Source organism: Ranitomeya variabilis, chromosome 2 (genome assembly GCF_051348905.1).
Source record: "Ranitomeya variabilis isolate aRanVar5 chromosome 2, aRanVar5.hap1, whole genome shotgun sequence".
NCBI classification, from domain to species: domain Eukaryota; kingdom Metazoa; phylum Chordata; class Amphibia; order Anura; family Dendrobatidae; genus Ranitomeya; species Ranitomeya variabilis.
Window position 1 is genome coordinate 817,878,146 of NC_135233.1, and position 27,178 is coordinate 817,905,323.

Consider the following 27,178-nt stretch of genomic DNA (forward strand, 5'->3'; position numbering starts at 1 on the left):
CACAAACAGAGAATTGGCCCGCAGAACCTGAAACACCTTCCTGACCTGTAGAACATGAGACTCCCAGTCATCAGAAAACACCAAAATATCATCCAAATACACAATCATAAACTTATCCAGATATTCATGGAAAATATTGTGCATAAAGGACTGAAAGACTGACGGAGCATTGGAGAGTCCAAAAGGCATTACCAAATACTCAAAATGGCCCTCAGGCGTATTAAATGCGGTTTTCCACTCATCACCCTGTTTTATCCGCACCAGATTATACGCACCGCGAAGATCTATCTTAGTGAACCACCTAGCCCCCTTAATGCGAGCAAACAAATCAGTCAATAATGGCAATGGATACTGATACTTGACTGTAATCTTATTCAGAAGGCGATAATCTATACAAGGCCTCAGGGAACCATCTTTTTTTGCCACGAAAAAAAAACCTGCTCCCAGAGGGGACGAAGATGGACGAATATGTCCCTTTTCCAAGGACTCCTTAATATAATTCCGCATAGCAGTATGCTCTGGCAGTGACAGATTAAATAAACGACCCTTAGGGAACTTACTGCCAGGAATCAATTCTATAGCACAGTCACAATCTCTATGCGGAGGGAGCGAATTGAGCTTAGGCTCCTCAAAAACATCCCTATAGTCAGACAAAAACGCAGGGATCTCAGAAGGAGTAGATGAAGCGATTGAAATCGGAGGTGCATAATCATGAACCCCCTGACATCCCCAGCTTAACACAGACATTGTTTTCCAGTCCAGGACAGGATTATGAGTTTGTAACCATGGCAGACCAAGCACTAGTACATCATGTAAATTATACAGTACAAGGAAGCGAATCACCTCCTGATGAACGGGAGTCATGCGCATGGTCACTTGTGTCCAATACTGCGGTTTATTCATAGCCAATGGTGTAGAGTCAATTCCCTTCAGAGGAATAGGAACTTCCAGAGGTTCCAGACTAAAACCGCAGCGTTTAGCAAATGACCAATCCATAAGACTCAGGGCAGCGCCCGAATCCACATAGGCATCGACGGAAATGGAAGACAGTGAAAAAATCAGAGTCACAGACAAAATGAACTTAGGCTGCAGAGTACCAATGGCAAAAGATTTATCAACCCTTTTTGTGCGTTTAGAGCATGCTGATATAACATGAGCTGAATCACCACAATAAAAACACAATCCATTTTTCCGCCTATAATTTTGCCGTTCACTTCTGGACTGAATTCTATCACATTGCATAGTCTCAGGTGCCTGTTCAAAAGACACCGCCAACTGGTGTACGGGTTTACGCTCCCGTAAACGCCGATCAATCTGAATGGCCATAGCCATCGACTCATTCAGACCTGTAGGCGTAGGGAACCCCACCATAATATCCTTAATGGCCTCGGAAAGACCATTTCTGAAGTTTGCAGCCAGGGCGCACTCATTCCACCGAGTAAGCACCGACCATTTCCGAAATTTTTGACAATATATTTCCGCTTCATCATACCCCTGAGAGAGGGCTAATAAAGCCTTTTCAGCCTGAATCTCCAGGTTGGGTTCCTCATAGAGCAATCCCAATGCCAGAAAAAACGCATCCACATTGAGCAATGCAGGATCCCCTGGTGCCAATGCAAATGCCCAATTCTGAGGGTCGCCTCGCAGGAAAGATATTACAATCTTGACCTGTTGAGCAGGGTCTCCAGAGGAGCGAGATTTTAAAGAAAGAAACAATTTACAATTGTTCCTGAAATTCAGGAAGGTAGATCTATCTCCAGAAAAGAACTCTGGAATAGGAATTCTAGGTTCAGACATGGGAGTGTGAACAACAAAATCCTGTATGTTTTGAACTTTTGCCGCGAGATTACTCAGGCTGGAAGCCAAACTCTGGACATCCATGTTAAACAGCTAATATCAGAGCCATTCAAGGGTTAAGAGGAGGTAAGAAGCAGCTAGACAGCAATTAAGGGCTAGGCAGCAAAACTCTGAAGGAAAAAAAAAAAAAAAAAATTTCCCTTAAACACTTCTTTTTCTCCTGCTTCAGCCCAAACAATTAACACTTTGTGGGCCGGCTATACTGTCATGAATCCCAATGGCTAGGGATAGCAAGGGACAAGCAAAGTAATACAAAATATCGGACGAGCTCTAGGGTGATGGAACCTGGGCTGACCGCTGCCCTACGCCTGACAAACGCAACTAGAGATAGCCAGGGAGCGTGCCTACGTTGGTTCTAGACGCCACGCACCAGCCTAAGAGCTAACTAGTACTGCAGAGAAAATAAAGAACTCACTTGCCTCCAGAGGAATGAACCCCAAAAGGTATAGTTGCCCCCCACATGTATTGACGGTGAAATGAGAGGAAGGCACACACATAGAGATGATATATATAGGTTCAGCAAATTGAGGCCCGCTGTAAACTAGAAAGCAGAACGATACAAAAGGGGTCTGAGCGGTCAGCAAAAAACCCTAATCAAAAAACCATCCTGAGATTACAAGAACCCATGTGCCAACTCATGGCACATGGGGAGAACCTCAGTCCACTAGAGCTACCAGCTAGCATAGAGACATAATAAGCAAGCTGGACAAAAAAAACAACAACTGAAAATCAGCACTTAGCTTATCCTGAAAGATCTGGGAGCAGGTAGGCAGGAACCAAACAGAGCACATCTGAATACATTGATAGCCGGCAAGGGAATGACAGAAAGGCCAGGTAAAATAGGAAACACCCAGCCTCTGATGGACAGGTGGAAACCAAAGGCCGCAACCCACCAAAGTCACCCAGTACCAGCAGTAACCACCAGAGGGAGCCCACAAACAGAATCCACAACAGGAACGCAGTAAATTTGTTTCTTTTCGTGAAGCTTGCAAACTATATTTCCGTATGCGCCTGATCTCCTCGAGTAATGAGGCTCAGCGTGTGGGCCTGGTGTTGTCATTGTTAAGCGGGGATCCCCAAGCATGGGCGTTTTCTTTGCCATCTGATTCTGCTGCATTTGACTCTGTGGAGAGTTTTTTTTCCTTTCTTGGAAACATTTACGATGAACCTGACAGAATGGCTCTAGCAGAATCTAAGATACGCACTATTCGCCAGGGGGAGCGAGTTGCAGAGGACTACTGTTCTGAATTTCGTCGCTGGGCGATCGATACAGTGGAATGATCCAGCGCTGGGGAGTCAGTTTATTCATGGGATTTTTGGAAGGGTTAAAAAAGCCCTTCTGATGTACGAGACTCCTGCTTCTCTAGATTCCGCTATGAGTCTGGTTGTCCGCATTGATCGCCGTTTGCGTCAGGGGGAGCATGAGACACCGCCTATGGGAGAGGGTTTAGGTTCACGTGAGGTTGCTGCAGGTGAGCCCACGGAGCCTATGCAAATCGCAGGGGTGTCACATGTGAAGCGTCGAGCCCCTGAGCTCAGGAAGCAGGGAGCCTGTTTTTACTGCGGTAAAACTGGTCATTTTATTAACATCTGTCCTCTGCTGTCTAAGAAAAACACAACGGCGGAAAACTTCTAAGCTCAGAGGGTGTGGAGGAGACCAATCTGAGCTTATGTGTATCCTCCATGGTGGTTTCTCAATGCATGCTTCCTGCTAAGGTTATTATCGTTGGCAGTGAGCTGCCAATTACTGTTTTTGTGGATAGTGGTTCAGCCACAAATCTCATTGATGAGGAGTTTGCGCGCACAGCAGGTTTTAGGATTGAAAAACTGCCTCATCCTATCCGTGTGGTCACCATCAATGCTGCTCCTCTCTCACAGGGGGAGATTACTGAATTTGTGGCTGAGGTGAAACTCTACATTGGGGTTCTACATTCCGAGCAGGTTACATGTAAGGTGCTCAGGAATCTTCCTGCTCAGGTGGTTTGGGGTTTTCCATGGTTGTCTATGCACAACCCGGTAATTGACTGGAAAACTCAGGACATAATTCAGTGGAGTGAGTTCTGCCAGGAGAATTGCCTGGCCACATGTGTGTCTGCTGTGACTTCAAGCGTTCCGGAGTCACTTCTGGATTTTGTGGATATGTTCTCTGAGAAGGGTTGTTCAGAGTTGCCGCCACATCGTCCCTATGACTGTACTATCAGGTTTAAACCAGGGGCCAAATTGCCTAAAGCAAGGATGTTTAACATCTCCGGTCCGGAGAGACAAGCGTTAAAGGATTACATTGCTGAAAGTTTGAGCAAAGGGCACATCAGGCCTTCATCCTCGCCTGTGGCAGCAGGGTTCTTCTTCGTGAAGAAAGATGGCGGATTACGCCCGTGTTTGGATTTCAGGGAGTTGAACCAGATTACGGTTCGTGATCCATACCCTATGCCACTGATACCAGATTTGTTCAACCAGGTGGCAGGTGCTAAGTGGTTTACCAAGCTTGACCTCAGGGGGGCGTACAACCTCATAAGAGTCCGTCAAGGTGATGAGTGGAAGACGGCTTTTAATACCCCTGAGGGTCATTTTGAAAATTTGGTGATGCCATTTGGGTTGACTAACGCACCTGCAGTGTTCCAACATTTCATTAATGATATGTTTTCGCATGTTTTGAGGAAATTCGTTATCGTGTACCTAGATGACATTCTCATATATTCTTGTGACCGTGATACTCATTTAGATCATGTCAGGCAGGTGTTGCAGCTTCTCAGAGAGAATAAGCTGTATGCTAAACTTGAGAAATGTGTATTTTCTGTTCAAGAGTTGCCTTTCTTGGGTTATATTGTGTCTGCTTCTGGTTTTAAAATGGACGCCGCTAAGGTGCAAGCGCTGCTGCATTGGGAACGGCCTGATAACCTGAAAGCACTTCAGCGGTTCCTTGGGTTTTCTAACTACTATAGGAAATTTATCAAGGATTTTTCCATCATTGCTAAACCGCTAACTGACATGACTAAAAAGGGTACCAATTTCTCCGTTTGGCCTGAGGCTGCTGTGCGCGCATTCGAATTTCTTAAGAACAGTTTTGTTTCAGCCCCCATTCTTGTGCAGCCAGACGTATCAAAACCTTTTGTTGTGGAAGTCGATGCGTCTGAGGTTGGTGTGGGGGCAGTACTATCACAAGGCTCATCTTTGAGTGATTTGCGTCCATGCGCCTATTTTTCCAAGAAACTGTCGTCCGCCGAACGTAACTACGATATCGGCAACAGGGAGTTGTTGGCAATCAAGTTGGCCTTTGAGGAATGGTGACACTTCTTGGAGGGGTCGGTTCATCAGGTTACTGTTATTACCGATCATAAGAATCTGCTGTATTTGGAGTCAGCCAAGCGTCTGTCCCCCAGGCAGGCTCGCTGGGCATTGTTTTTCACGCGGTTCAATTTTGTTGTCACTTACAGACCGGGGTCTAAAAACTCTAAGGCGGATGCTCTCTCCAGGTGTTTTCCGGGGGGAGAACCTCGGGAGGATCCAGTACCCATCCTCCAAAAGGGTGTTGTGGTTTCGGCTCTCACTACCGAGGTTGAGGCTGAGATTGCCGAGGCTCAAGAGAAGGTACCATGTGAGCTTCCCATCAACAAATCTTTTGTACCGCTTCATCTCCGTTTAAAGGTTTTGGCGGAACATCATGATGCTGTCCTGGCTGGCCACCCAGGGGTTAGAGGTACCTTGGAGTTGGTGTCACGTCGGTTTTGGTGGCCCAAAATCCGACAGGACGTGGTCTCATACGTGTCAGCTTGTACCACGTGCGCTAGGGCTAAGACGCCCCGCTCCCGTCCTGTTGGCACACTACTTCCTCTTGAGGTACCTAGTAAGCCATGGACGGAAATCTCCATGGATTTCATCACTGATTTGCCCTCCTCAGCTGGGAACACGGTCATCTTGGTGATTGTTGATCGGTTCTCAAAAATGTCGCACTTTGTGTCTTTGCCTTCGTTGCCTAACGCTAAGCCTCTGGCTCAGGTATTTGTGCAGGAGGTGGTCAGACTTCATGGGGTTCCGTCTGACATCGTATCTGATAGGGGTACTCAGTTTGTGGCAAAATTTTGGAAAGCATTTTGCTCACGGCTGGGGATCAAGTTGTCTCATTCTTCGGCGTTTCATCCTCAGTCAAATGGTCAGACTGAGCGTATGAACCAAAATTTGGAACAGTACTTACGCTGCTTTGTCTCTGATAACCAGGAGGAGTGGTCTACGTTCCTTCCTTTGGCTGAGTTTGCCATCAATAATCACCGCCAAGAGTCGTCTGGGGAGTCTCCGTTTTTTTGTGTTTACGGGCTACATCCTCAATTTTGTACTTTGAGTCAGAGGGGCTCTTCCGGCGTTCCGGAGGAAGACCAGTTAGGAGCACAATTGTCATCAGTCTGGAGGAGAGTTAAACAGCGCCTGTTGAGTGTGGGTGCTAGGTACAAACGTGTGGCTGACAGTAGGCGTGTGCCAGGTCTGGACCTGAGTGTGGATGACTGGGTGTGGTTATCCACAAAAAACATAAGACTCAAAATACCATCCCTTAAATTGGGTCCATGGTTTATTGGTCCATTTAGGGTCGCCTTGTTAAAGAAGGTGGTGGGTCTTGTGGACGCGACACCAATGCCTTCTCCAGTCTTGGTGGATGGTAATTTGGAATTTGAAGTCTCCAAGGTGGTTGACTCTCGTGTAGTGCGCCGCACTTTACAGTACTTGGTACACTGGCGTGGTTATGGGCCTGAGGAGAGGTCCTGGGTACCAGCCTCGGACATTCATGCGGATCGGCTGGTCAGGTTGTTTCACCGCCGCCATCTGGACAAGCCGGGTCCTATAAGCCGTGAGGGCCCTGGGGTTCCTCGTAGAAGGCGGGGTACTGTCATGTCGGACGCTGTTCAGACCAGGTCGTTCGACAGACAGCGGTAATTCCGCTGTTGTCCACTATGCGCTCATTGGCGTCGGCTAGATTTTATCTAGCTGGTCCGGGGTTAAATTACCTGGTGCTCGAATTGGAAGCTGGGCCATGCCCACTGCCTTTAAATAGTTCTCCTGAACATTGGGCGTCACCGATTATAGCTTCTGTCTTGTGCGTTGTTATCTCGGTCTGGAGTGGTGAGCTAGTAGTTAGAGTATCGTTGCTGGTGGTGTATTTCCTTTTGTCTTATTTACTCCTTCCTATAGTTGTATTTATTTTGCCCTGCGCATTTATAGTGTATTCCTGAGTGACTGTGGTGTATATTTTCCGTTATCCTTGTCTGTGCTAACTGTGGGTATTGGTGTATGATCTTTTCACCGGGTGGTGGGCGGTGGTTTCAGCCTAGGGTTGAAACAGGAGACAGGGTGAGGGTCGAGGCCTAGACATGCACACCATCAGTGTAAACTCTAGGTAGAGGGTCAGTCAGGATTTCCCTAGTCTGAGGGAAATTGCAGGGGCCCGGGTTATTAGCTCTTGCCCACCTAGTCTCCCCGTGACAGACTATTTTTAAGTTGGACAACACTATCGTTTTTTAGTTTCTTACTATTTATGTAGTTAAAGAATATTTTGGGATTATTTTTACTCTCTCTGGCAATGAGTCTCTCTGTCTCAATTTTTGCTGCCTTGATTTGCTTTTTACAGAATTTATTAAATTTTCTGTATTTATTTAATGCCTCATCACTACCTACTTCCTTTAATTCTCTAAATGCTTTCTTTTTGTCACTTATTGCGCCCCTTACAGCTCTAATTAGCCATACTGGTTTCCTCCTATTTCTAGTATGTTTATTCCCATACGGTATATACTGTGCACAGGTCCTATCCAGGATGCTAATAAACGTCTCCCATTTTCTCTGTTTATTTTTGTGTCTCAGGATATCGTCCCAGTTAATTGCACCAAGATCATCTCTCATCCGTTGGAAATTTGCCTTCCTGAAGTTTATTGTCCGTGTATCCCCTCTACTACACATCTTATTAAAGGATACACGAAAACTTATTATTTTGTGATCACTGTTACCCAAGTGACCCCCAACCCTTATATTTGCTATGCGGTCTGGCCTGTTGGTTAGTATTAGGTCTAGCAGTGCCCCCCTTCTTGTTGGGACCTGAACCAGTTGTGAAAGGTAATTGTTTCTCATAGTTGTCAAAAACCGATTACCGTATTTTCTGGTGTATAAGACGACTGGGCGTATAAGACGACCCCCAACTTTTCCATATAAAATATGGAATTTGGGATATGCCTGCTGTATAAGACGGGGGTCATCTTATACGCCCAGTCATCTTACACGGCGTGTGGTTCCCAGGGTCTGAAGGAGAGGAGACTCTCCTTCAGACCCTGGGATCCATATTCATTTGAAAAATAAAGAATAAAAATAAAAAATATGGATATACTCACCCCTCCGAGAAGCCTGGCTGTCACCGCTGCAAGCGTCTGCCTCCGTTCCTAAGAATTGCAGAGGGTGAAGAACCTTCGATGACGTCACGGTCCTGTGATTGGTCCGTGACCGCTCATGTGACCGGTCACCTGACCGTGACGTCATCAAAGGTCTTTCACGCTCTGTAATTCTTAGGAAAGGAGGCAGACGCTTGCAGCGGTGACAGCCAGGCTTCTCGGAGGGGTGAGTATATCCATATTTTTTATTTTTATTCTTTATTTTTTACATGAATATGGATCCCAGGGCCTGAAGGAGAGTTTCCTCTCCTTCAGACCCTGGGAACATTCAGGATCGCTCCCTGCACACGCCGTACCCGGCGTATAAGACGACCCCCGACTTTTGGGACAATTTTTAGGGGTTAAAAAGTCGTCTTATACGCCGGAAAATACGGTACCTTTGCTGGAACTGCAGGTTTCTGTTCCCCAATCTATTTCAGGGTAGTTGAAGTCCCCCATAATAATGACTTCTCCTTGAGTCGCAGCTTCATCTATTTGCTTTACGAGGATATTCTCCATTGCTTCCATTATTTTTGGAGATTTATAACAAACCCCTATCAGTAATTTATTATTTTTTCCCCTTCCCCTTATCTCCACCCACAGGGACTCTACATTTTCATTAAATTCACCTATATTATCACGCCGGATGGGTTTTAAGGTCGATTTTACAAACAGACACACCCCACCCCCTCGCTTATCTGTACGGTCATTTCTGAAAAGGCTATAGCCCTGCAAGTTAACAGCCCAGTCATGGCTCTCATCCAGCCATGTTTCAGATATCCCCACCATGCCATAATTATGCTCCAACAACATAAATTCTAATTCGTCCATTTTGTTGGCGAGGCTTCTGGCATTAGTATACATGCACTTGATGTTCCTCTCTGTACCTCTATTCTTTCTTAAATTATTAACTGTTCTAACCCCACCCCCCATGCCACCGCCACCCCCAACTTCCTTATTTGTGCCCAGGTCTCTATCTGCACTATCTTCCCCTCCTATTAATTGAATACCCTCCCCTCCAATCCCTAGTTTAAACACTCCTCCAACCTTCTAGCCATTTTCTCCCCCAGCACAGCTGCACCTTCCCCATTGAGGTGCAGCCCGTCCCTAGCGTAGAGCCTGTAGCCAACTGAGAAGTCGGACCAGTTCTGCAGGAACCCAAACCCCTCCTACCTACACCAATTCTTGAGCCACTTATTAACCTCCCTAATCTCCCGTTGCCTCTCTGGCGTGGCACGTGGTACAGGCAGTATTTCGGAAAATACCACGTTGGAGGTCCTTGCTTTCAGCTTGCAGCCTAATTCCCTGAAATCATCTTTAAGGACCTTCCACCTACCTCTAACTTTGTCATTTGTGCCAATGTGCACCATGACCGCTGGGTCCTCACCAGCCCATCCCAGTAATCTGTCCACCCGATCAGCGATGTGTTGGACTCGAGCGCCAGGTAGGCAGCACACCGTTCGATAATCCCTGTCTTTGTGACAGATTGCCCTATCTGTTCCCCTAATAATTGAGTCCCCCACTACCAGCACCTGTCTGGCCTGCCCTGTTCTCCTATTTAACTCCTTACTGTAGCAGTCACTCCTCCGGCTTTCAGAGGACATGCCTTGCTGCAGCAGTGCTACTCCTGTACTGGCACCCCCCTCATCTGCCAACTTAGCAAACTTATTGGGGTGTGCCAGATCAGGACTAGCCACCCTGGCACTCTTCCCTCCACCCTGCTTTCTGAATGTCACCCAGCTAGCTACTTCACTGTCCTGCAGCTCCATCCTACCATCCCCCCCCTCATCTATCCCATTGAACGTCTGCTCAGTGAGCAGAAGACTCCTCTCCATATTGTCTATGGATCTCAGTGTTGCCAGCTGCACATTTAGATCCAGAATCTGGGCTTCCAAATGCTCAACGTGCTCACATCTCGCACAGCAGTATGCACCCTCGACCGGCTGATCAAGGACTGCATACATGTGGCAAGATGTGCACTGGATGGCATTAACAATAGTGGAGCACATTTCCTAATGGGGATTGCACCAGACAGAAACGTTAAATAAAAATAAATACAAAGTATTAATAAAATACAGACAGCAATTCAGCAATTCCTCCCTTGGAAACTCCCTGAATCCAAAGTCACTGAATCACAAGTCACACTTACCGCCGTTCACACTTACGCTCAGGTCACACTCAGCTTGTTCACACTCGCTATGCTGAAGATTTAAAGATCTTTTTTTTTTTTCCCCTCAACAACAATCCACCTTGCTGTTCAATGCTCTACCAAAAAGCATTGTTCTGATGGATGATGCTATTCATTGCATGTCTCACCTCTAAAGAAAAGTAAAATCGTGATATGAAACATGATGACTATATCTACCACCTGGGACCTCCAGGGGTGAAGATATCCTGAACATAACATTCTAGCAGGCCTAGCACATCCCACTACCAGCTCCCCTATGAGCTCACCAAGGGGAGGTATGTGCACATAACCTTGAACTAATAAAAAGCAGAATTAGTTTTTTTTATTTTGTCAGTCCTGGAAGGTACAGGCTGCTGTGGGTTCTGTGTGTTTTCTTAAGGAGTACGTCCCTCTGCTAAGCAATGAGCCAGGCTGAAAGAGCCAAGCAAAAGCACCAGCTGGAATTAATACGACTCAAGAAGGAGTAACCAACCCCACTGAACAAGTGAGTTCAGTAATGCAACAACCTTTAAACCCCATTCCAAGCATTTCCTATCATAGACAAAGATGAGGATTTGGACACATTTTCGGAGGGGTTTGAAAAGGCCTGCAGCCAAACTGACTGATTATATGTTTTTAAAATATATGTTAAATATGTATGATATTATTGTTTTGGCTGTTAACCCACCTCCATTATTAAACACTGTACTGTTATGTATATATGGGATCATGGCACAACAATGGAAACATGCCCTGAATTTATATGATCTTCTGTGTCCAACTTCTCTGACCTTGTGATATATTGTTTATGTCCATGGTTGGCGCTGTGGTGCACGTGCGCGCTTCGCCTCCCATTGTTCGCGCAGATCTCTTCGGCATCTTTATGTCTGCCACGCACACGCGGGAGTCTCTGAATCTTCTCACGCTCCCGCGCGGCTTGGACTTGATAGCCAGATGATCACCGACGTGACGCAGTAAGCGTGGTGCGCACATGCCGCAACCGCAAAGTCACTGGGTGGAGTAGCTGTCACATGGGAGGCCATGTGAACTGCTACTATGGCCACATAAGGTCCTGGTGGTGCTCCAATTACTGACATCTGCCCCTTGAGAAAGCAGAGGAAAAAATACATGCAAAACGCGGGTTCGGGTCTGAACCACTCGGTTTGTGCACTGCACGGCACTGTCCTCTTCCACAGGGCAAGATTCTTTTACTCCTGTTTTTGTTAGTATTTAACTCTTAAAGATAGCGCTGCGGTCAGCTTACTGATACAAATGGTCTTTTCCTGACCTAATTAAGCACTTGGCACTTTTCAGACACTGATATGCTGACCGACGCTACCCATACCTAAACTTGTATGCATGTTCGCCTACACAGCAAACAATCCCCTGTGGGAAATATTTAGATTATTGTGCATTGTGTTTGTCTGTCCTTTTGTTACAAAAAAATGTTTTTATATTGTTGTCACCCTTTTGATAATTAAATAAAAGTTTAACTTCTTTAAACCTATTACTCCCTTTTCTCTTATTTCAAAGACAGTACCAGTTGCCTGATGACCAGGGGGCTTGATATTTAATCCAAGGGCCCTTTAGATCAATGTGGAAACTATGAGGACATCAAAAAAGCCCTCATAAGGAAATATCAGCTAGCTCCTGAAGTGTACTCAAGAAAGTTCTGGGCCCTCCAATGTAAGACCTCACGACAGCTATGGTGATGTGGTGGATGGGCTCATAGCCAACTTCGAGTGGTTGGTCCAAGGACAATCGGTTACCACCTTCGAGGAATTTTTTTATCTATGCCCTGTGGAGGTATGACAATTCGTGATGGACCAGGAGCCAAAGAAGGCCGTACAGACTGCCAATACCTGTGAGGCCAACCATACACCTGAGACGCAGAAAGTAGTTGTCGCCCCGCCACATGGAAAGCAAACACTTAATGACCCTGCTAGCCGGTACTCAGGAGGTCTGGCATCATCTTCCAGCACCTTACCTACATCTCACTCCCTCCGTTGCTATACCTGCGACAGACCTTGACATATCAGCATCACCTGACCGGAGAGGCAGAAGAAGAACCCCATATCCGAGGCCAAGAGGTCTAATGCGGCAGTCTGTTTTGTGGGTGGAGCTGCTGGGAGAGCCCGTAAGAACTTCCAACCAGTTACTGTGTGTGACACCATCACTGTGGGGCTCAAGGACATCGGTGCAGAACAAACTCTCATTCGCCCTGAATTTGTGTCCCCTGAAAAACGTATCCCTGGGAAGATCTTGACTGTCACCGAGATTGGGGGTGTTCGCCGACCTTTACTGATGGCTCGGGTTTTCCTAGACTGGGGTGTTGGGAGGAGATTAAGGGAATTGGGGCTGTCAGAGAACCTCCCCATAAATACTTTATTGGGGAGGGACCTATCTAGGATGGTTGGTGGCTCAATACGTTCCTGACAACCTTCCTAGATCTGGTAAATGTCAATAACTTTAATGTTGATGTTGTGAATGATAATGTGTTTTGCTGGCCAGGAGAACTCAGTCATGTCATGCTGCGGGGCTATGTTGCTGAGGATCCCCTAAATGAATCGAGCATCAGTGCTAAGGTCGAGGGGACAGGCACGGATATCATAAAGAAGATGTTCCTATTCAGCTGATCAGTGTCACGACAGACTGTGTCATGGCCTATGGTAGCTGACCATGATTAGCACTGCTCCTAAGGTATTAGGGGAGGATGGGGAAAGGCACAGGGCTCGTAAAGAAGGTGGTCAAGTGCCGATGACCAGTGTCACAACGAACTGTGACATGGTCGGTGGTAGGTGCCCCATGATTTGCACTGCTCCTGAGACATCAGAGGAGGCAGTGAAAGTTTTTTTCTCCAGTCACCTTCCACGACAGCGGTACCGGAGGATGTCTCCCAGCCCTAATGGGGGACAGGAAACACACAAGAGGTTAAATACCTTCCCCTTCCTGCAGCCTCCAGTGTTTTTCCTGTCCCCTATGGGGCATGAAGAGGTCCTGCTGTAGTGCTGCCGTGGTGGGCGTTTGGGGCACGCAGCTTTACTCACTCTTAGCCGGGCAGCCTGGGTCAGGCGTGATGCTCTCCTCCCCGCAGTGCTGCTCCCGTCCCCATTTTCGTTTGGACTCGGGACCTTTGTCCCGCTCCTCCCGCACCCCTTCTGGGGTAAAGCGGAGCGGTGATGTGCGACCGGGGTCCCCGCGTGGCTCCCCGGCTTCCTCCTCTCTCGTCTGGCACAGGAGTCTCTGTACGCGCGAACCGGAAGTGACGTTCCCGAACTTCCGGTTCACTTCCTGTGCGTTCCAGCGTGGAATGCACATGTGTCTCAGCGGTTTGCTGCACTCGGCTGCCATGTGGGCATAGCGGTTTCTCCCTACTACCTACACCTGGGATCAGGAGAGGAGGAGCACACAATTGGACGCAGTAACTCGACTATTTAACCCTGATTAGGGTTCACCCCCAGGTAAGGCCCCCTGTCTGTTTGTCTGTGTGACTGCAGTACCGACTGACCATGGATGGTGACAGACCCCTCTGCATCTGCCGAGCCCTGCGTCCTCCCTCCCACTGTGAGTAGCGGGCTAAGGTTCTACCCACCTCCCCTTTACTTCTAGGGTGCATTACATTTAGTCCCCTTCTCTCTCTTTCAGGGAGACAAGGCCTCTGCCCCTAAGAAGGACAAAACTTCCAGAAAATCGGAAGACCGCAAATGTGGCGTGTGTGCATCAAAGCTTCCTTCCTCATACAAGAAGAAGCTTTGCCAGCCCTGCACTGATAAAGTTTTACGCTCAGAACAACCATCTCTGTTCGAAAGCATTAAATCTCTCATTAAACAAGAAGTTCAGTCCTCAGTATCAGCCCTTTCCCAGTCCCTAGTACCGCAGCCACCTCCTCCCAAAAAGAGGAAATGGGCAACAGTTGTTTCTGACTCTGACTCTGGGGAACTTCATTCTTCTGACTCGGAGGATTTGTGGGAGAATGAGGGCTCCACTTCTACCCCCAAAGAGGATAATAAAAAATATTATTTTTCCTCTGATGACATACGAGAATTAATTAGTATGGTCAGGGGGACAATGGGTGTTGAAGAGGAGGAGGAAAAGCAGTCAGTGCAGGATGAAATGTTTAGCGGCCTAAAACCTAAAAAACTGAAGGAGTTCCCGGTTCATGAAAATGTGCAGAGCCTCATCCTACATGAATGGGAGTCACCTGAAAAAGGGCTTAGTGTTCCATCTGAACTAAAAAAAAGATTCCCTCTAGATGGAGTCATCTCTCTTTGGGATACCCCGAAAGTAGACGTTCAGGTGTCTAGAGTATCAAAAAAGACAGCCCTCCCATTTGAGGACTCATCTCAACTCAGAGACCCCATGGACCGTAAAATGGAAAGTCTACTAAGGAGATCTTGGGATACCTCCACGAATCTCCTTAGATCTAATATAGCATCCACTTGTGTGGCTGAGTCTCTGTTTCGCTGGCTCCACACTCTGGAGGATCACCTTACCCAGGGAACGTCTAGAGAAGTAATCTTGGATTCCCTTCCCCTTCTCCAGAAAGCTACGGGATTCCATGCTGATGCTTCGGCAGTATCTGTTAGAGTGGCTGCTAAGGCAGCAGTCCTTTCTAATTCAGCGAGAAGAGCTCTATGGCTGAAATCCTGGAATGGTGACATCACTTCTAAGACAAAGCTTTGTGCCATTCCTTTCCAAGGTCACTATCTATTTGGGCAGGCCCTTGATGATATATTAGACAAGGCCACAGACAAAAAGAAGGCGCTTCCCGAACAGAGGAATCCGAAAAAGCGTTTTTTTTTCGTCCCTCAAAAGATCAACCCTCCCAGAGAGAATTCAAGGGGAAGGGCAAGCCGGGCCGCTGGAGCTATCCAAAAGGGAGGAAAGGTAGGTATATCCTCGTTCCCCAGTCCCAGCAGACTCCGGACAAACAGTAACTACCCTCAGGGCGTGGGGGGTCGGCTCTCGAGCTTTATCAGCCAGTGGAGGTCCATCTCCTCAAATCAGTGGGTACTTGCTACTATCCAGGATGGATTAAAGCTAGAATTCGAGAGCCCTCCCCCGTGTCGCCTAAGAATCACCCCATTACAGAGTCTCAGCCCTCAAAATGCATTTCTTTCGGGACTTCAAGAATTACACCAAGCGAGAGTGATTTCCCCAGTACCTCAACAGGAGATAGGCAGAGGACACTATTCCCACCTATTTCTAATCAAAAAACCTTCAGGGAAGCACCGGATAATCATCAACCTGAAACCCCTAATATGGGTAATTACTTACAGAAGATTCAAGATGGAATCTGTCAGATCTGCGATTCCTTTGATTGGTCAGGACTGGGTGATGGCCACGGTGGATCTGAGGGACGCATATTATCACATCCCAATCCATCAAAAATTCCGGAAGTTCCTAAGATTTGCAATATCTCAGAACCAGCAGATAACACACTACCAGTTCAATGCCCTCCCCTTTGGGATCGCATCGGCACCTCGAGTCTTCACAAAGATCATGATGGAGGCAGTAATGTTCATACGTCTTCAGGGAATTTGCATAGTTCCATATCTAGACGATCTGCTAATCGTCGCTTCTTCTATCTCCCGTTTCAATGCGGACATAGCAAGAACCCTAGAGATCCTAGAGTCTTTGGGATGGATCCCGAATCGGGAGAAGTCGGACCTACTTCCTTCCACAAGGAAAAAATTCCTAGGGGTCCTTCTGGACTCCGAACTAAGAAAATCCTTTCTACCCAGAGAGCGCCAACTCGATCTGGTACAGAAGCTAACAAAATTCAGAGCGCTGAAAGCCCCCACTCTGCGACACTCCATGTCCATTCTGGAGTCCCTAACATCTTGTATCCAGATGGTTTCATGGGCCCAAGCTCACACGAGAGTCCTTCAGTCCCACGTACTATTATCCTGGAACAGGCAGCAGAGTTCTCTATCCAAGAGAGTCCTCCTCCCCAATCATGTCACAACATCCCTAGCATGGTGGCTATGTCCCCGGAATCTCCAACAGGGAGTCAGCTGGGACCAGATCCCACTGAAAATACCCACATCAAATGCCAGTCGAAGAGGATGGGGAGCCATAGTCGAAGGAACCCATTTCCAGGGCACATGGTCTCCAGACATCAGAGCCAGCTCTTCAAATCTCAGAGAGCTGAAGGCGGTGGAAGTGGCCTTGAAAGCTGCATCAACTCTTGTCCAGGGTCACCATGTCAGTATATACTCCGACAACATGACCACTGTAGCGTACCTCCGTTATCAGCACAGCGGTCCACCTAAAGGGAGCTGCAAATACCCAAACAGACTCCTCAGCAGAAGAGATGTACATCCAGGGGAATGGTGCCTAGATCAGGAAGTCTTCCTCTCCCTGGTATCCAGATGGGGGATCCCGGAAGTGGACCTATTTGCAAACGGTCAGAATACCAAGCTGCAAACATATTTTTCTCTAAATATGACAGACAGAGCGCTGGGCATGGATGCTTTCTCTCACCCCTGGAAGTTCAACCTCGCCTACGCTTTCCCTCCGATCCCGATGCTGTCAAAAACCCTAAAAAAAATTTGAGGCGAACGGGTTACTACAATTCTGATCGCCCCCATGTGGCCGGGAAGGATTTGGTACAGTGCCCTGTTAGATATGGCCCTAGAGGGGCCAATACGTTTACCTCAGAAGAGCGACCTACTTCGTCAGGGGCCACTATTACATCCGAACCTACACAGGTGGAATCTTGCAGCATGGCTACTGAGGCCGAGATACTAAGAGCAAGAGGCCTCTCTGATGAAGTGATTCACACTCTTCAGAGAAGTAGGAAACCAATAACCAATGCTATCTATGCCAAAGTCTGGAAGAAATTCTCATCTTGGTGTCTGCCGAACATCCCAGACCCATTCCATCCGAATATTGCCCAGATTCTAAACTTCCTCCAGAAAGGTTTGGATCAACGTTTTAAACTGAGTACCTTAAAGGTTCAAATATCGGCTCTTAGCTCATATTTTGACTAGAACCTAGCCAACCATCGTTGGATAAAAGGTTTTATAACATCAGCGACTAGAATCTGTCCCAGAGTTCATAGCCGTGTTCCCCCGTGGGACCTAAACCTGGTCCTTAAAGGTCTAACTCAGGACCCATTTGAACCTTTATCGCAGTCTTCTTTAAAGGTTCTTACCCTAAAAACTGTCTTTTTAGTGGCCATTACCTCCACCAGACGGATAGGAGAACTACAAGCCCTATCCATGCAGGAGCCCTATTTGAGGATAACATCTGACAGTATAATCCTCCGTCTAGACCCTACTTTTTTACCTAAAGTAACATCAGACTTTCATAGAACCCAGGACATAGTGCTGCCCTCATTCAGCCCAGATCCCTCTAACAGGGGGGAATAATCCTTCCACACTCTGGATGTCCGCAGAGTGGTTCTATATTACCTTTCACAAACGGAGAGTTGGAGGATTGATCGAAATCTCTTTATCCAACACTCAGGAAAGAACAAAGGTTGAAAGCCAGCAAAGAACACAATCGCCAGTTGGATTAAACAAGCCATATCTCTCTCATACTCATCTCAGAATATATCCCCTCCTTCTTCACTGAAGGCCCCTCTACACGGCCGGTGTCAACATCATGGGCAGAGAGAGGTGACGCATCTACAGAGCAGATTTGCAGAGCCGCCACCTGGTCTTCGGTTCATACGTTCACCAGGCACTACAGGCTAGACTTTAACCGGGATTTGACATTCGGCAGAAGAGTTCTGCAGGCTGTTGTCCCCTCCTAGAAATTAAATTGTTGGTACTACTCCGGTACCGCTGTCGTGGAAGGTGACTGGAGAAAATAGAATTAGTCTTACCGGTAATTTGGTTTCTAGGAACACTCCACGACAGCACTAATTTCCCTCCCTATTTAATTATGTTTATCGATGGGTTCCTGCACCTAAGTGGTAATTATACATGCTACTGTGTCCAGAAAAAACACTGGAGACTGCAGGAAGGGGAGGGTATTTAACCTCTTGTGTGTTTCCTGTCCCCATTAGGGCGGGGAGACATCCTCCGGTACCGCTGTCGTGGAAGGTTCCTAGAAACCGAATTACCGCTAAGACTAATTCTATTATCCCAAGTCTGTCAAGATGGTGGGAAATGGTGTGTCCCACAGACTTTCAGTAAAGGGAAAGTGTTACCCACTGCCTGTCAGGGTGATGGGAAAGTGGAACAAATAGCCTGTTAGGGTGAGGGAAAAGTGGTATCCATAGCCTGTCAGGGTGATGAGAAAGTGTTACCCGCAACCCGTCAGGGTGGTGGGAAAGTGTGTCCCACAGACTTTCAGTAAAGTGTAATCTGTCTCTAGTAGCAAGGATGTCGATGTGTTTATAGGAAGTGGGAGAGGGTCTTTGTCTCAGTGCTACTGATCTCCTGTTTGTTCAACTGCATAGATGCAAAACAGAGAGCTGAGCTTTCTGTTTAAAGGCAGACAAGCTAATAGACATTGGCTACAGCAATACATGCTGGGAAGTGAGAAAGAGGATGTTCCAACATTTATTGTTATGGCAGAAAGCTAATGAAGAGGAGTTGCCTATTAATAAAAAGTGAATGGCAAATTAAAGGGAACCTGTCAGCAGGATTGTGCTGAGTAACCTACAGACACTGTCAGGTTGCGCCGTTATACTGATTAAAATGATACCTGGGCTGATGAAAACCAGCTTGTGGTTGTTTTTTAACCTTTATTTTCAGTTTTGAGTTAATGATATGTTCGTACTCTGTGGCGACCTGTAGGGGATCTTCATATGGTGCTCTGATTAGCTATTCATCTGTATGGCTTCTGACGGGTCACTGATCCCTCAGTGACCTGCCTCCTAGTTTACATAATGGATATATATATATATATATATATATATATATATATATATATATATATATATATATATATATATATATATATATATATATATATATATATATATATATATATATATATATTATATATATATATATTTTTTTTTTTTTTTTTTTTTTAAATCACCTTCTGCAGGCAGGTGCCATAATGATCGCATCTATAATGTGAATTTAATTATTTTTTTGGATGGTACATATTACTTCAATACAAAAAAAATCAGTCTGAAAATGGCACTGGTGGTGCCATCTTGCTAGAGATAGATGCTATTTAGCTGGCACAGCCGGCTCCATCTTAGAAGAGACAATTTTTTTTTCTAGCAAGATGGTGCCTCCAGCGCCTGTACAGTAGCAGCTATCGGATCGCCTATAGCTCCTACAGCGCAGGCGCGGCCAGCGCCTTTTTCAGACTGATTTTTTTTTGTTTTTTGATTTAATGTATACCCTAAAAAAATAATTGAATACACATTACAGATGCGATCATGCTGCAGCGCAGGCGCCTGCCTGCAGAAGGTGACTTTTTTTTAATATACGGTATATACTCGAGTATAAGCCGAGATTTTCAGCCTATTTTTTAGGCTAAAAGTGCCCCTCTCGGCTTATACTAGAGTCATTGCCCTAGGGGGTCGGCGGGGGAGGGGGTGCGGCAGAAGTAGCAGCTGTCACATCATACTCACCTGTTCCCAGCGCAGTCTCTGCACTTCCCTGCTTCTCCGATGGTCTCCGGCGCAAGCAGCTCTACCTGTGTTCAGCGGTCACGTGGTACCTCTCATAAAAGTAATGAATATGGACGCGACTACACTCCCATAGGAGTGGAACACATATTCATTACTTTAATGAGCGGTACCATATGACCGCTGAACACAGGAACAAGAAGTCGGCGCAAGAGACCATATGAGAAGCAGAGACCGCGCCAGGAGGGGATGAGTACGACGGGGGAGGGTGAGCCATGTGATATTCACCTGTCCCCGTTCCACCGCCGGGCTCTGTCTTCCGTGTCCTCTGGCTGTGACGTTCAGGTCAGAGGGCGCGATGATGTGGTTAGTGCACGCCCTATGCTTGAACAGTCACTGCAGAGAGTCACAAGACACAGCGGCAGTGGAACATGGACAGGAGAATATCGCAAGTGCCGGTGTCCTGAGCCAATGGCGACTCCCGCACCTGGCCCCCATAGCATGCCGGTGTCCCCGCCTGCTCAGGACACCGGCACCAGACCCCCAGCGACAAGAGGTAAGTATTTTTTTTTTTTTTTTTTTTTAATCGCAGCAGCAGCATATGGGGCATATTATTCTATGGAGCATCTTATGGGGCCATTATTAACCTTTGTGCAGCATTATATGGGGCATAATATTCTATGGAGCATCTTATGGGGCCATCAACCTTTATGGAGCAGCATATGGGGCATAATATTCTATGGAGCATCTTATGGGGCCATCAACTTTTATGGAGCAGCATATGGGGCATATTATTCTATTGAGCATCTTATGGGGCCATCAACCTTTGTGCAGCATTATATGGGGCACAATATTCTATGGAGCATCTTATGGGGCCATCAGTAACCTTTTATGCAGCATTATATGGGGCATATTTGTATATGGAGCATCTTATGGGGTCATTATTAACCTTTGTGCAGAATTGTATGGGGCGCATTTTGTATGGAGCATCTTATGGGGCCCATCATAAACTGTATGGAGCATTATATGGGGCTCCTGATTCAATATGGATATTCAAAAACACTTAACCTACTGATGTCTCAATTAATTTTACTTTTATTGGTATCTATTTTTGAAATTTACCAGTAGCTGCTGCATTTCCCACCCTAGGCTTATACTCGAATCAATAAGTCTTCCCAGTTTTTTGTGGCAAAATTAGGGGTCTTGGCTTATACTCCGGTCGGCTTATACTCGAGTATATACGGTAATATTCATTAAGTAAAATAGGGGGCAGGTTACTGAGGGAATATTGACCTGTCAGAAGCCATACTAATGAATACCTAATCAGAGCAGACCCCCCACAGGCCGCCCCGGAGCAAGAGCATATCATTAACTGAATACTGAAAATAAAGATTAAGCAATAACCACAAGACAAATTTCATCAAGCAAGGTATCATTTTAATCAGTATAACAGCGCCGACCTGACACTGTCTGTAGGTTACTCAGCACAAACCTGCTGACAGGTTCCCATTAAACATCATGATAATCGAAACAGTTCCTCAAGATTTTAGACTAGTATGTGCACCAAAAGCAGTTTTAACTTTTGAGGGTACTATGGCAGCAAGACCATGGTTTGTGGTAAAATGAAATTCTCTTTAGGTCAGGATTAGCTGATGATATGGATAAACTGATGAATATAGGTTGTCAAGAGTACAACCTAAGCCAAATGATCACAGGGCACGTGATTGCAAGATAAATGCCTCACACAACTCAATTACAGGATAACCTTCCAGTTTTGAGCCGTGTGTGGACTGGCAAGTTGACAGTTTCCAACTGTTTGAGCAGTTCAATCTCTTGTGTCTCCATATCATACTATTACTGCTGTCAGAAGATGTATCCAACCCCCAAACACTAGTAAAGTATAGCTTACCATCACTTATGTTCCTCATGTCCTGGCTGTTCTTGACATTGTGAATCATCTCCATTAGAGACTCTCTCTCCAGCTCCAGTGCAGACGCTGAATCACGCAAGGATTGTACTCTAGGCAGAAATAAAATAATTTTTTGTTACATGAATCCTTTTTAGATAATTTCCAATCTTTCCTGGACTTTTAGAAGAGGTGGTGCATAGGACTATTTCTTAAAATGGATATTTAACTAGATTTCACAATACAAACTGTATACATTATCAAGCATATGTCTTTCCTTTGATGAGGCTCGTTGACTTACCTTAAAAATGTGTCAGAATGGAAGTATATTCCTGATTCACAATGAGCATTTTATGATTTTGGCTATAAAGTGAAAGAGGTCATGAGTCCAAGTATCTTCAGTCTTTGCCAAACAAACCATACTGGCAGCTGCAGCTTGTACTAAGCAGGAGCAGGGAGGAGGGACAGTGAGGATTTGTCAATCAGGCTAGATGTGTGTAGGCTAGATGTGTGTAATAAAGGATTATACAAGCATCCTGATTTTCAACATAGGTACACCAGCCTCATCAGGTCTGCGAGATCATTTTAAAGAGCTTGTCCACTACTGGACAACCCCAGTTTAATCAAACAAATAAACTGGACACAGTGTATACTCAACCCCTGCAGCGGCGCTGTTCCAGTGAGAGTAATGTGCCTTGTGTTATGAGCAGGTTGTAGCCAATAAGTGGCCGCTCATACGCTGCAGCCTTTACTATTTCATCAGAGCAGACAACTGTCCTGATGGAAAATTGCTGAGTGGCAGCCAAATAGCGGACACTTGCACGTGACACAAGTCACATAACTCTCCGGCACTGACATTAAGGAAACGGTGCTGCTGCAGAAGGCGGGCATACACGTTTTTATTTTAATCGGGATCCTGAATTGATTAAGCTGGGATTTTCCATTAGTGGAAAACCCATTTAATAATGTATGCAGTTGGCACTGTGAAATAATCAGAAGAACACACATATTTGTTGTTACGTTAGAATAAAATATGTAATAAAGTATCCCCCACACATGAGGCTCTAGTGAGATCTAGCGCAAATCCTTATTGGATATATTTAGTTGCCTGCACATGATATAGTTAAAGTTAGTATAGTTTGAGAAAAGACATTTCAGCTCCTACCAAGAGATGTGAGTGGGTATTAAAGGGGTATAAGGCATGAGGTCTAACCAAAGAGGACAAAATGTCCATCCTGATCCCAAGTGTTGATCATACTAGATTCAATATTCAAAGAAGACTCCTAAGTAGTGTTGAGCGATACCGTCCGATACTTGAAAGTATCGGTATCGGAAAGTATCGGCCGATACCGGCAAAGTATCGGATCTAATCCGATACCGATACCCGATACCAATACAAGTCAATGGGACTCATGTATCGGACGGTATTCCTGATGGTTCCCAGGGTCTGAAGGAGAGGAAACTCTCCTTCAGGCCCTGGGAACCATATTAATGTGTAAAATAAAGAATTAAAATAAAAAATATTGCTATACTCACCTCTCCGACGCAGCCTGCACCTTACCGAGGGAACCGGCAGCGTTGTTTGCTTAAAATTCGCGCTTTAACTTCCTTACGCGAAGTCCCGGCTTGTGATTGGTCGCACGCCGCCCATGTGGCCGCGACGCAACCAATCACAGCAAGCCGTGACGTAATTTCAGGTCCTTCAGGATTTTAAAATTACGTTCCGGCGTTGTGATTGGTTGCGTCGCGGTCACATGGGCGATGTGACCAATCACAAGCCGTGACGTCACGGGAGGCTGGACACTTAGCATTTTTTTTCTGGCATTTTAAAATGCGCGCGTGTCCAGCCTCCCGTGACGTCACGGCTTGTGATTGGTCACGTCGCCCATGTGACCGCGACGCAACCAATCACAACGCCGGAACGTAATTTTAAAATCCTGAAGGACCTGAAATTACGTCACGGCTTGCTGTGATTGGTTGCGTCGCGGCCACATGGGCGGCGTGCGACCAATCACAAGCCGGGACTTCGCGTAAGGAAGTTAAAGCGCGAATTTTAAGCAAACAACGCTGCCGGTTCCCTCGGTAAGGTGCAGGCTGCGTCGGAGAGGTGAGTATAGCAATATTTTTTATTTTAATTCTTTATTTTACACATTAATGTTGTTTCGATACCGATACCCGATACCACAAAAGTATCGGATCTCGGTATCGGAATTCCGATACCCGCAAGTATCGGCCGATACCCGATACTTGCGGTATCGGAATGCTCAACACTACTCCTAATCTACTAGTGCTAGAAATTTCTCTTTTCATAGACTTTAACCATCCCAGTAAAATGTCTGTTAAAAAAATAGGTTGTAATTGCCAGACTTACTAGTACTAGGCTCCTGGTGCATAAGAAGCTGTGGGGGTTCATTGACATTAGTTGTATCACTATCAACATCTTCATTTCCCTTCTGGTTGCAGTTCTCATAATGTGATTTCAAACGGCAAACAAGTCCTTGGATATCCTTTTGACAGTATTTGCACTTTGCTCTTGCACCTTTCTTTCCAAGATCTGCTGCTGGCATCTCAACAAAATGAACCCAAATAGGGTCTCTCTTACGACCTGCCATGGCTCACACAGATCACTTATGAAGTTTGATTGTTACTACTACAGCCAAGTACTGCTGACTATCCAACAAGTTTGGGCATGTCAACTGAATGGAAAAAGAAACTAAACCAAAAGTGAAACCAAGCTAGAAGTGTGGAATTAAAGGGGCAGTATGAACAAAATGTGGAGGCTATTAATAGTTTATACAATTAAGACATGCTGCTTTTAAACACCTACCTATTGCCATATAGTAAAACAAAAAAGATTTTTACTTACTTTGGGGTCCCCCCCTCACCCTGGCGTTAGATCGTTGCCCCTAGTTTCGTCCGTGTAACTATGGGCGCACATGCGCACTGCTCTCACTTCTCATTTTAATCGTGATTTATATTAAAAAAAACCTTTTGATTTAAATCAGTGATTTAAATCATGATTAAAATCATGATTTAAATCGATCCGATTTAAATAGAAAAAAATCTTTTGATTTAAATCGTGATTTAAATCGGCGTGATTTAAATCAATCCACCCTGCTCCTAAGACATTTTTTAAATCACTGAGTCCTCAAGTAAGCAGATTCACATATCTTATAATGAAGAATACTTGGCACCTCTTGAGAAAACTTTTTTCCATAAGGAGTGGGTTTTTAAAGAAGTTGTCCACTACAATATTTTTTTTTTCAGAAATCTTGCTATTATGTGCCACTGAAAGCATCCACTGTGTTTATTTTAGCAATATTACCTTTTATCATGCAGTAGCAGCACATCTTTAGTGCTGGATCCAGCTCTCATGGGGTTAATCGACAACTTCCTTTCTTCAGAGTTATTGTGCTCTAATACTACAAGTTCCATGATGCTTTGCACAGGCTTCTAAGCAGGAACCTACCACACCCACTCCAAAACACACCCCAACCCCTCCCTCCTCTAGCTTCAAAAAGATTTGTGATGTCATTTCTGTCTAACCTCCTCTTTTACATTTGTCCAACCCACACTCCATTACACACATATAGAGGGATAGATAGATAGATAGATAGATAGATAGATAGATAGATAGATAGATAGATAGATAGATAGAGATATATCTATATATCTATGTATTTTTCCATAGATATGTCCATATCCATGTTTCTAAACCCCTTCAGCTTTTTTCGTTTATCGCTCCCCTTCTTTCCAGGGCCATAATTTTTCCTTCAATATGGACAAGTTCTACTTTTGAAAGACATCATTGGTTTTACCAAAAGATCTGCAGTTTTGCTGCGGATGTGGGTCCGAGAAACGCTGCAGTTCGGGAGGAGGGAAGTGTGTGGGCGGTGACTGTGTGTGTGTATGTGTATGTGTGGGCGGGCTGTTCGGGTGTGTGCGGGACTGTGCGGGGGGTCTTTTGGGGTGTGTGTGCAGGCATCATCCGATGGGACTACAAGTACGCAGCATCCAATCTACAGCTAATTCGGATGTAAGGCTACTTTCACACTTCCGTCGGTATGGGGCCGTCGCAAACCGTCGGCCCTACGTACCGACGGAAGCTGTGGTAAATTTAGCACAATGTGGGCAGCGGATGCAGTTTTACAACGCATCCACTGCCCATTGTCATGAGCGGGGAGGAGGGGGAGGAGGGGGCGGAGTTCCGGCCACGCATGCGCGGTCGGAAATGGCGGACACGTCGCACATAAAAATGTAACATTGAACTTTTTTTGTGCGTCGTGTCCGCCAAAACACGACAGGTCCGTCGCATGACGGATGCGACGTGTGCCCATCCGTCGCGATCCGTCGCAAATACAAGTCTATGGGCAAAAAACGCATCCTGCAAGCACATTTGCAGGATCCGTTTTTTGCCCATAACGACGGATTGCGACGGAGGACAAAAGATGGAAGTGTGAAAGTAGCCTAATCCGGACAGTGGACACGCACCCTACACTATCCATACATCTATCAATAGATATATTTATCCAGATATATCTATAGATAGATATATGAATAGACAGATGTATGCATCTATAGATCTATCTATATGTAGATCTGTCCATCCATTTCATCTATCTATCTGTGTGTAATTGAGTGTGGGATAGACAAATATAAAAGAGGAGGTTGGACAATAATTACATCACAAATCTTTTTTTTGTTCAATAATATATCTTTATTTAGCTTTCAAAAACGCACAAAAACCGCGCATAAACCGCACCAAAAAAATGCATCAAAACCCTGCAAAAAATGCACCAAAAACGCATCAAAATTGCATCAAAAACACATCAAAACTGCATCAAAAACTGCACCAAAAACTGCATCAAAACCGCAGCAAAAACTGCACCAAAAACTGCACCAAATACTGCATCAAAAACACAAGAAAACTGCACCAAAAACAGCATCAAAACCGCACCAAAAACTGCATAAAAAAGGCATCAAAACCGCACCAAAAACTGCATCAAAACCGCACCAAAAACTTCATCAAAACTGCATGAAAACCGCACTAAAAACTGCATCAAAACTGCAACAAAAACGCATCAAAACTGCATCAAAACCGCACCAAAAACTGCATAAAAAAAGAATTAACTGCATCAGAACCGCACCAAAAACTGCATCAAAACTTCACCAAAAACTGCATAAAAATAGCAGAAAAAAACCTGAATCAAAACCACGCAAAAAACGCACTGAAAACCGCCTCAAGAACTGCACCAAAACTGCACAAAAAAACAGCATCAAAACTGCGCAAAAACCGTGAAAAA

General features: G+C 45.6%; 1 protein-coding gene across 1 annotated transcript in view; it reads right to left on the reverse strand.

Moving 5' to 3' along the window:
* BAG2 (BAG cochaperone 2) overlaps positions 1-27,178 on the reverse strand; it is a 94,923-nt gene that overhangs the window by 11,210 nt on the left and 56,535 nt on the right. The window contains exon 2 of the mRNA XM_077289999.1: positions 21,879-21,988. Within this exon, the coding sequence (XP_077146114.1) occupies positions 21,879-21,988 (110 nt within the window). The remainder of the gene's footprint in view (positions 1-21,878; positions 21,989-27,178) is intronic.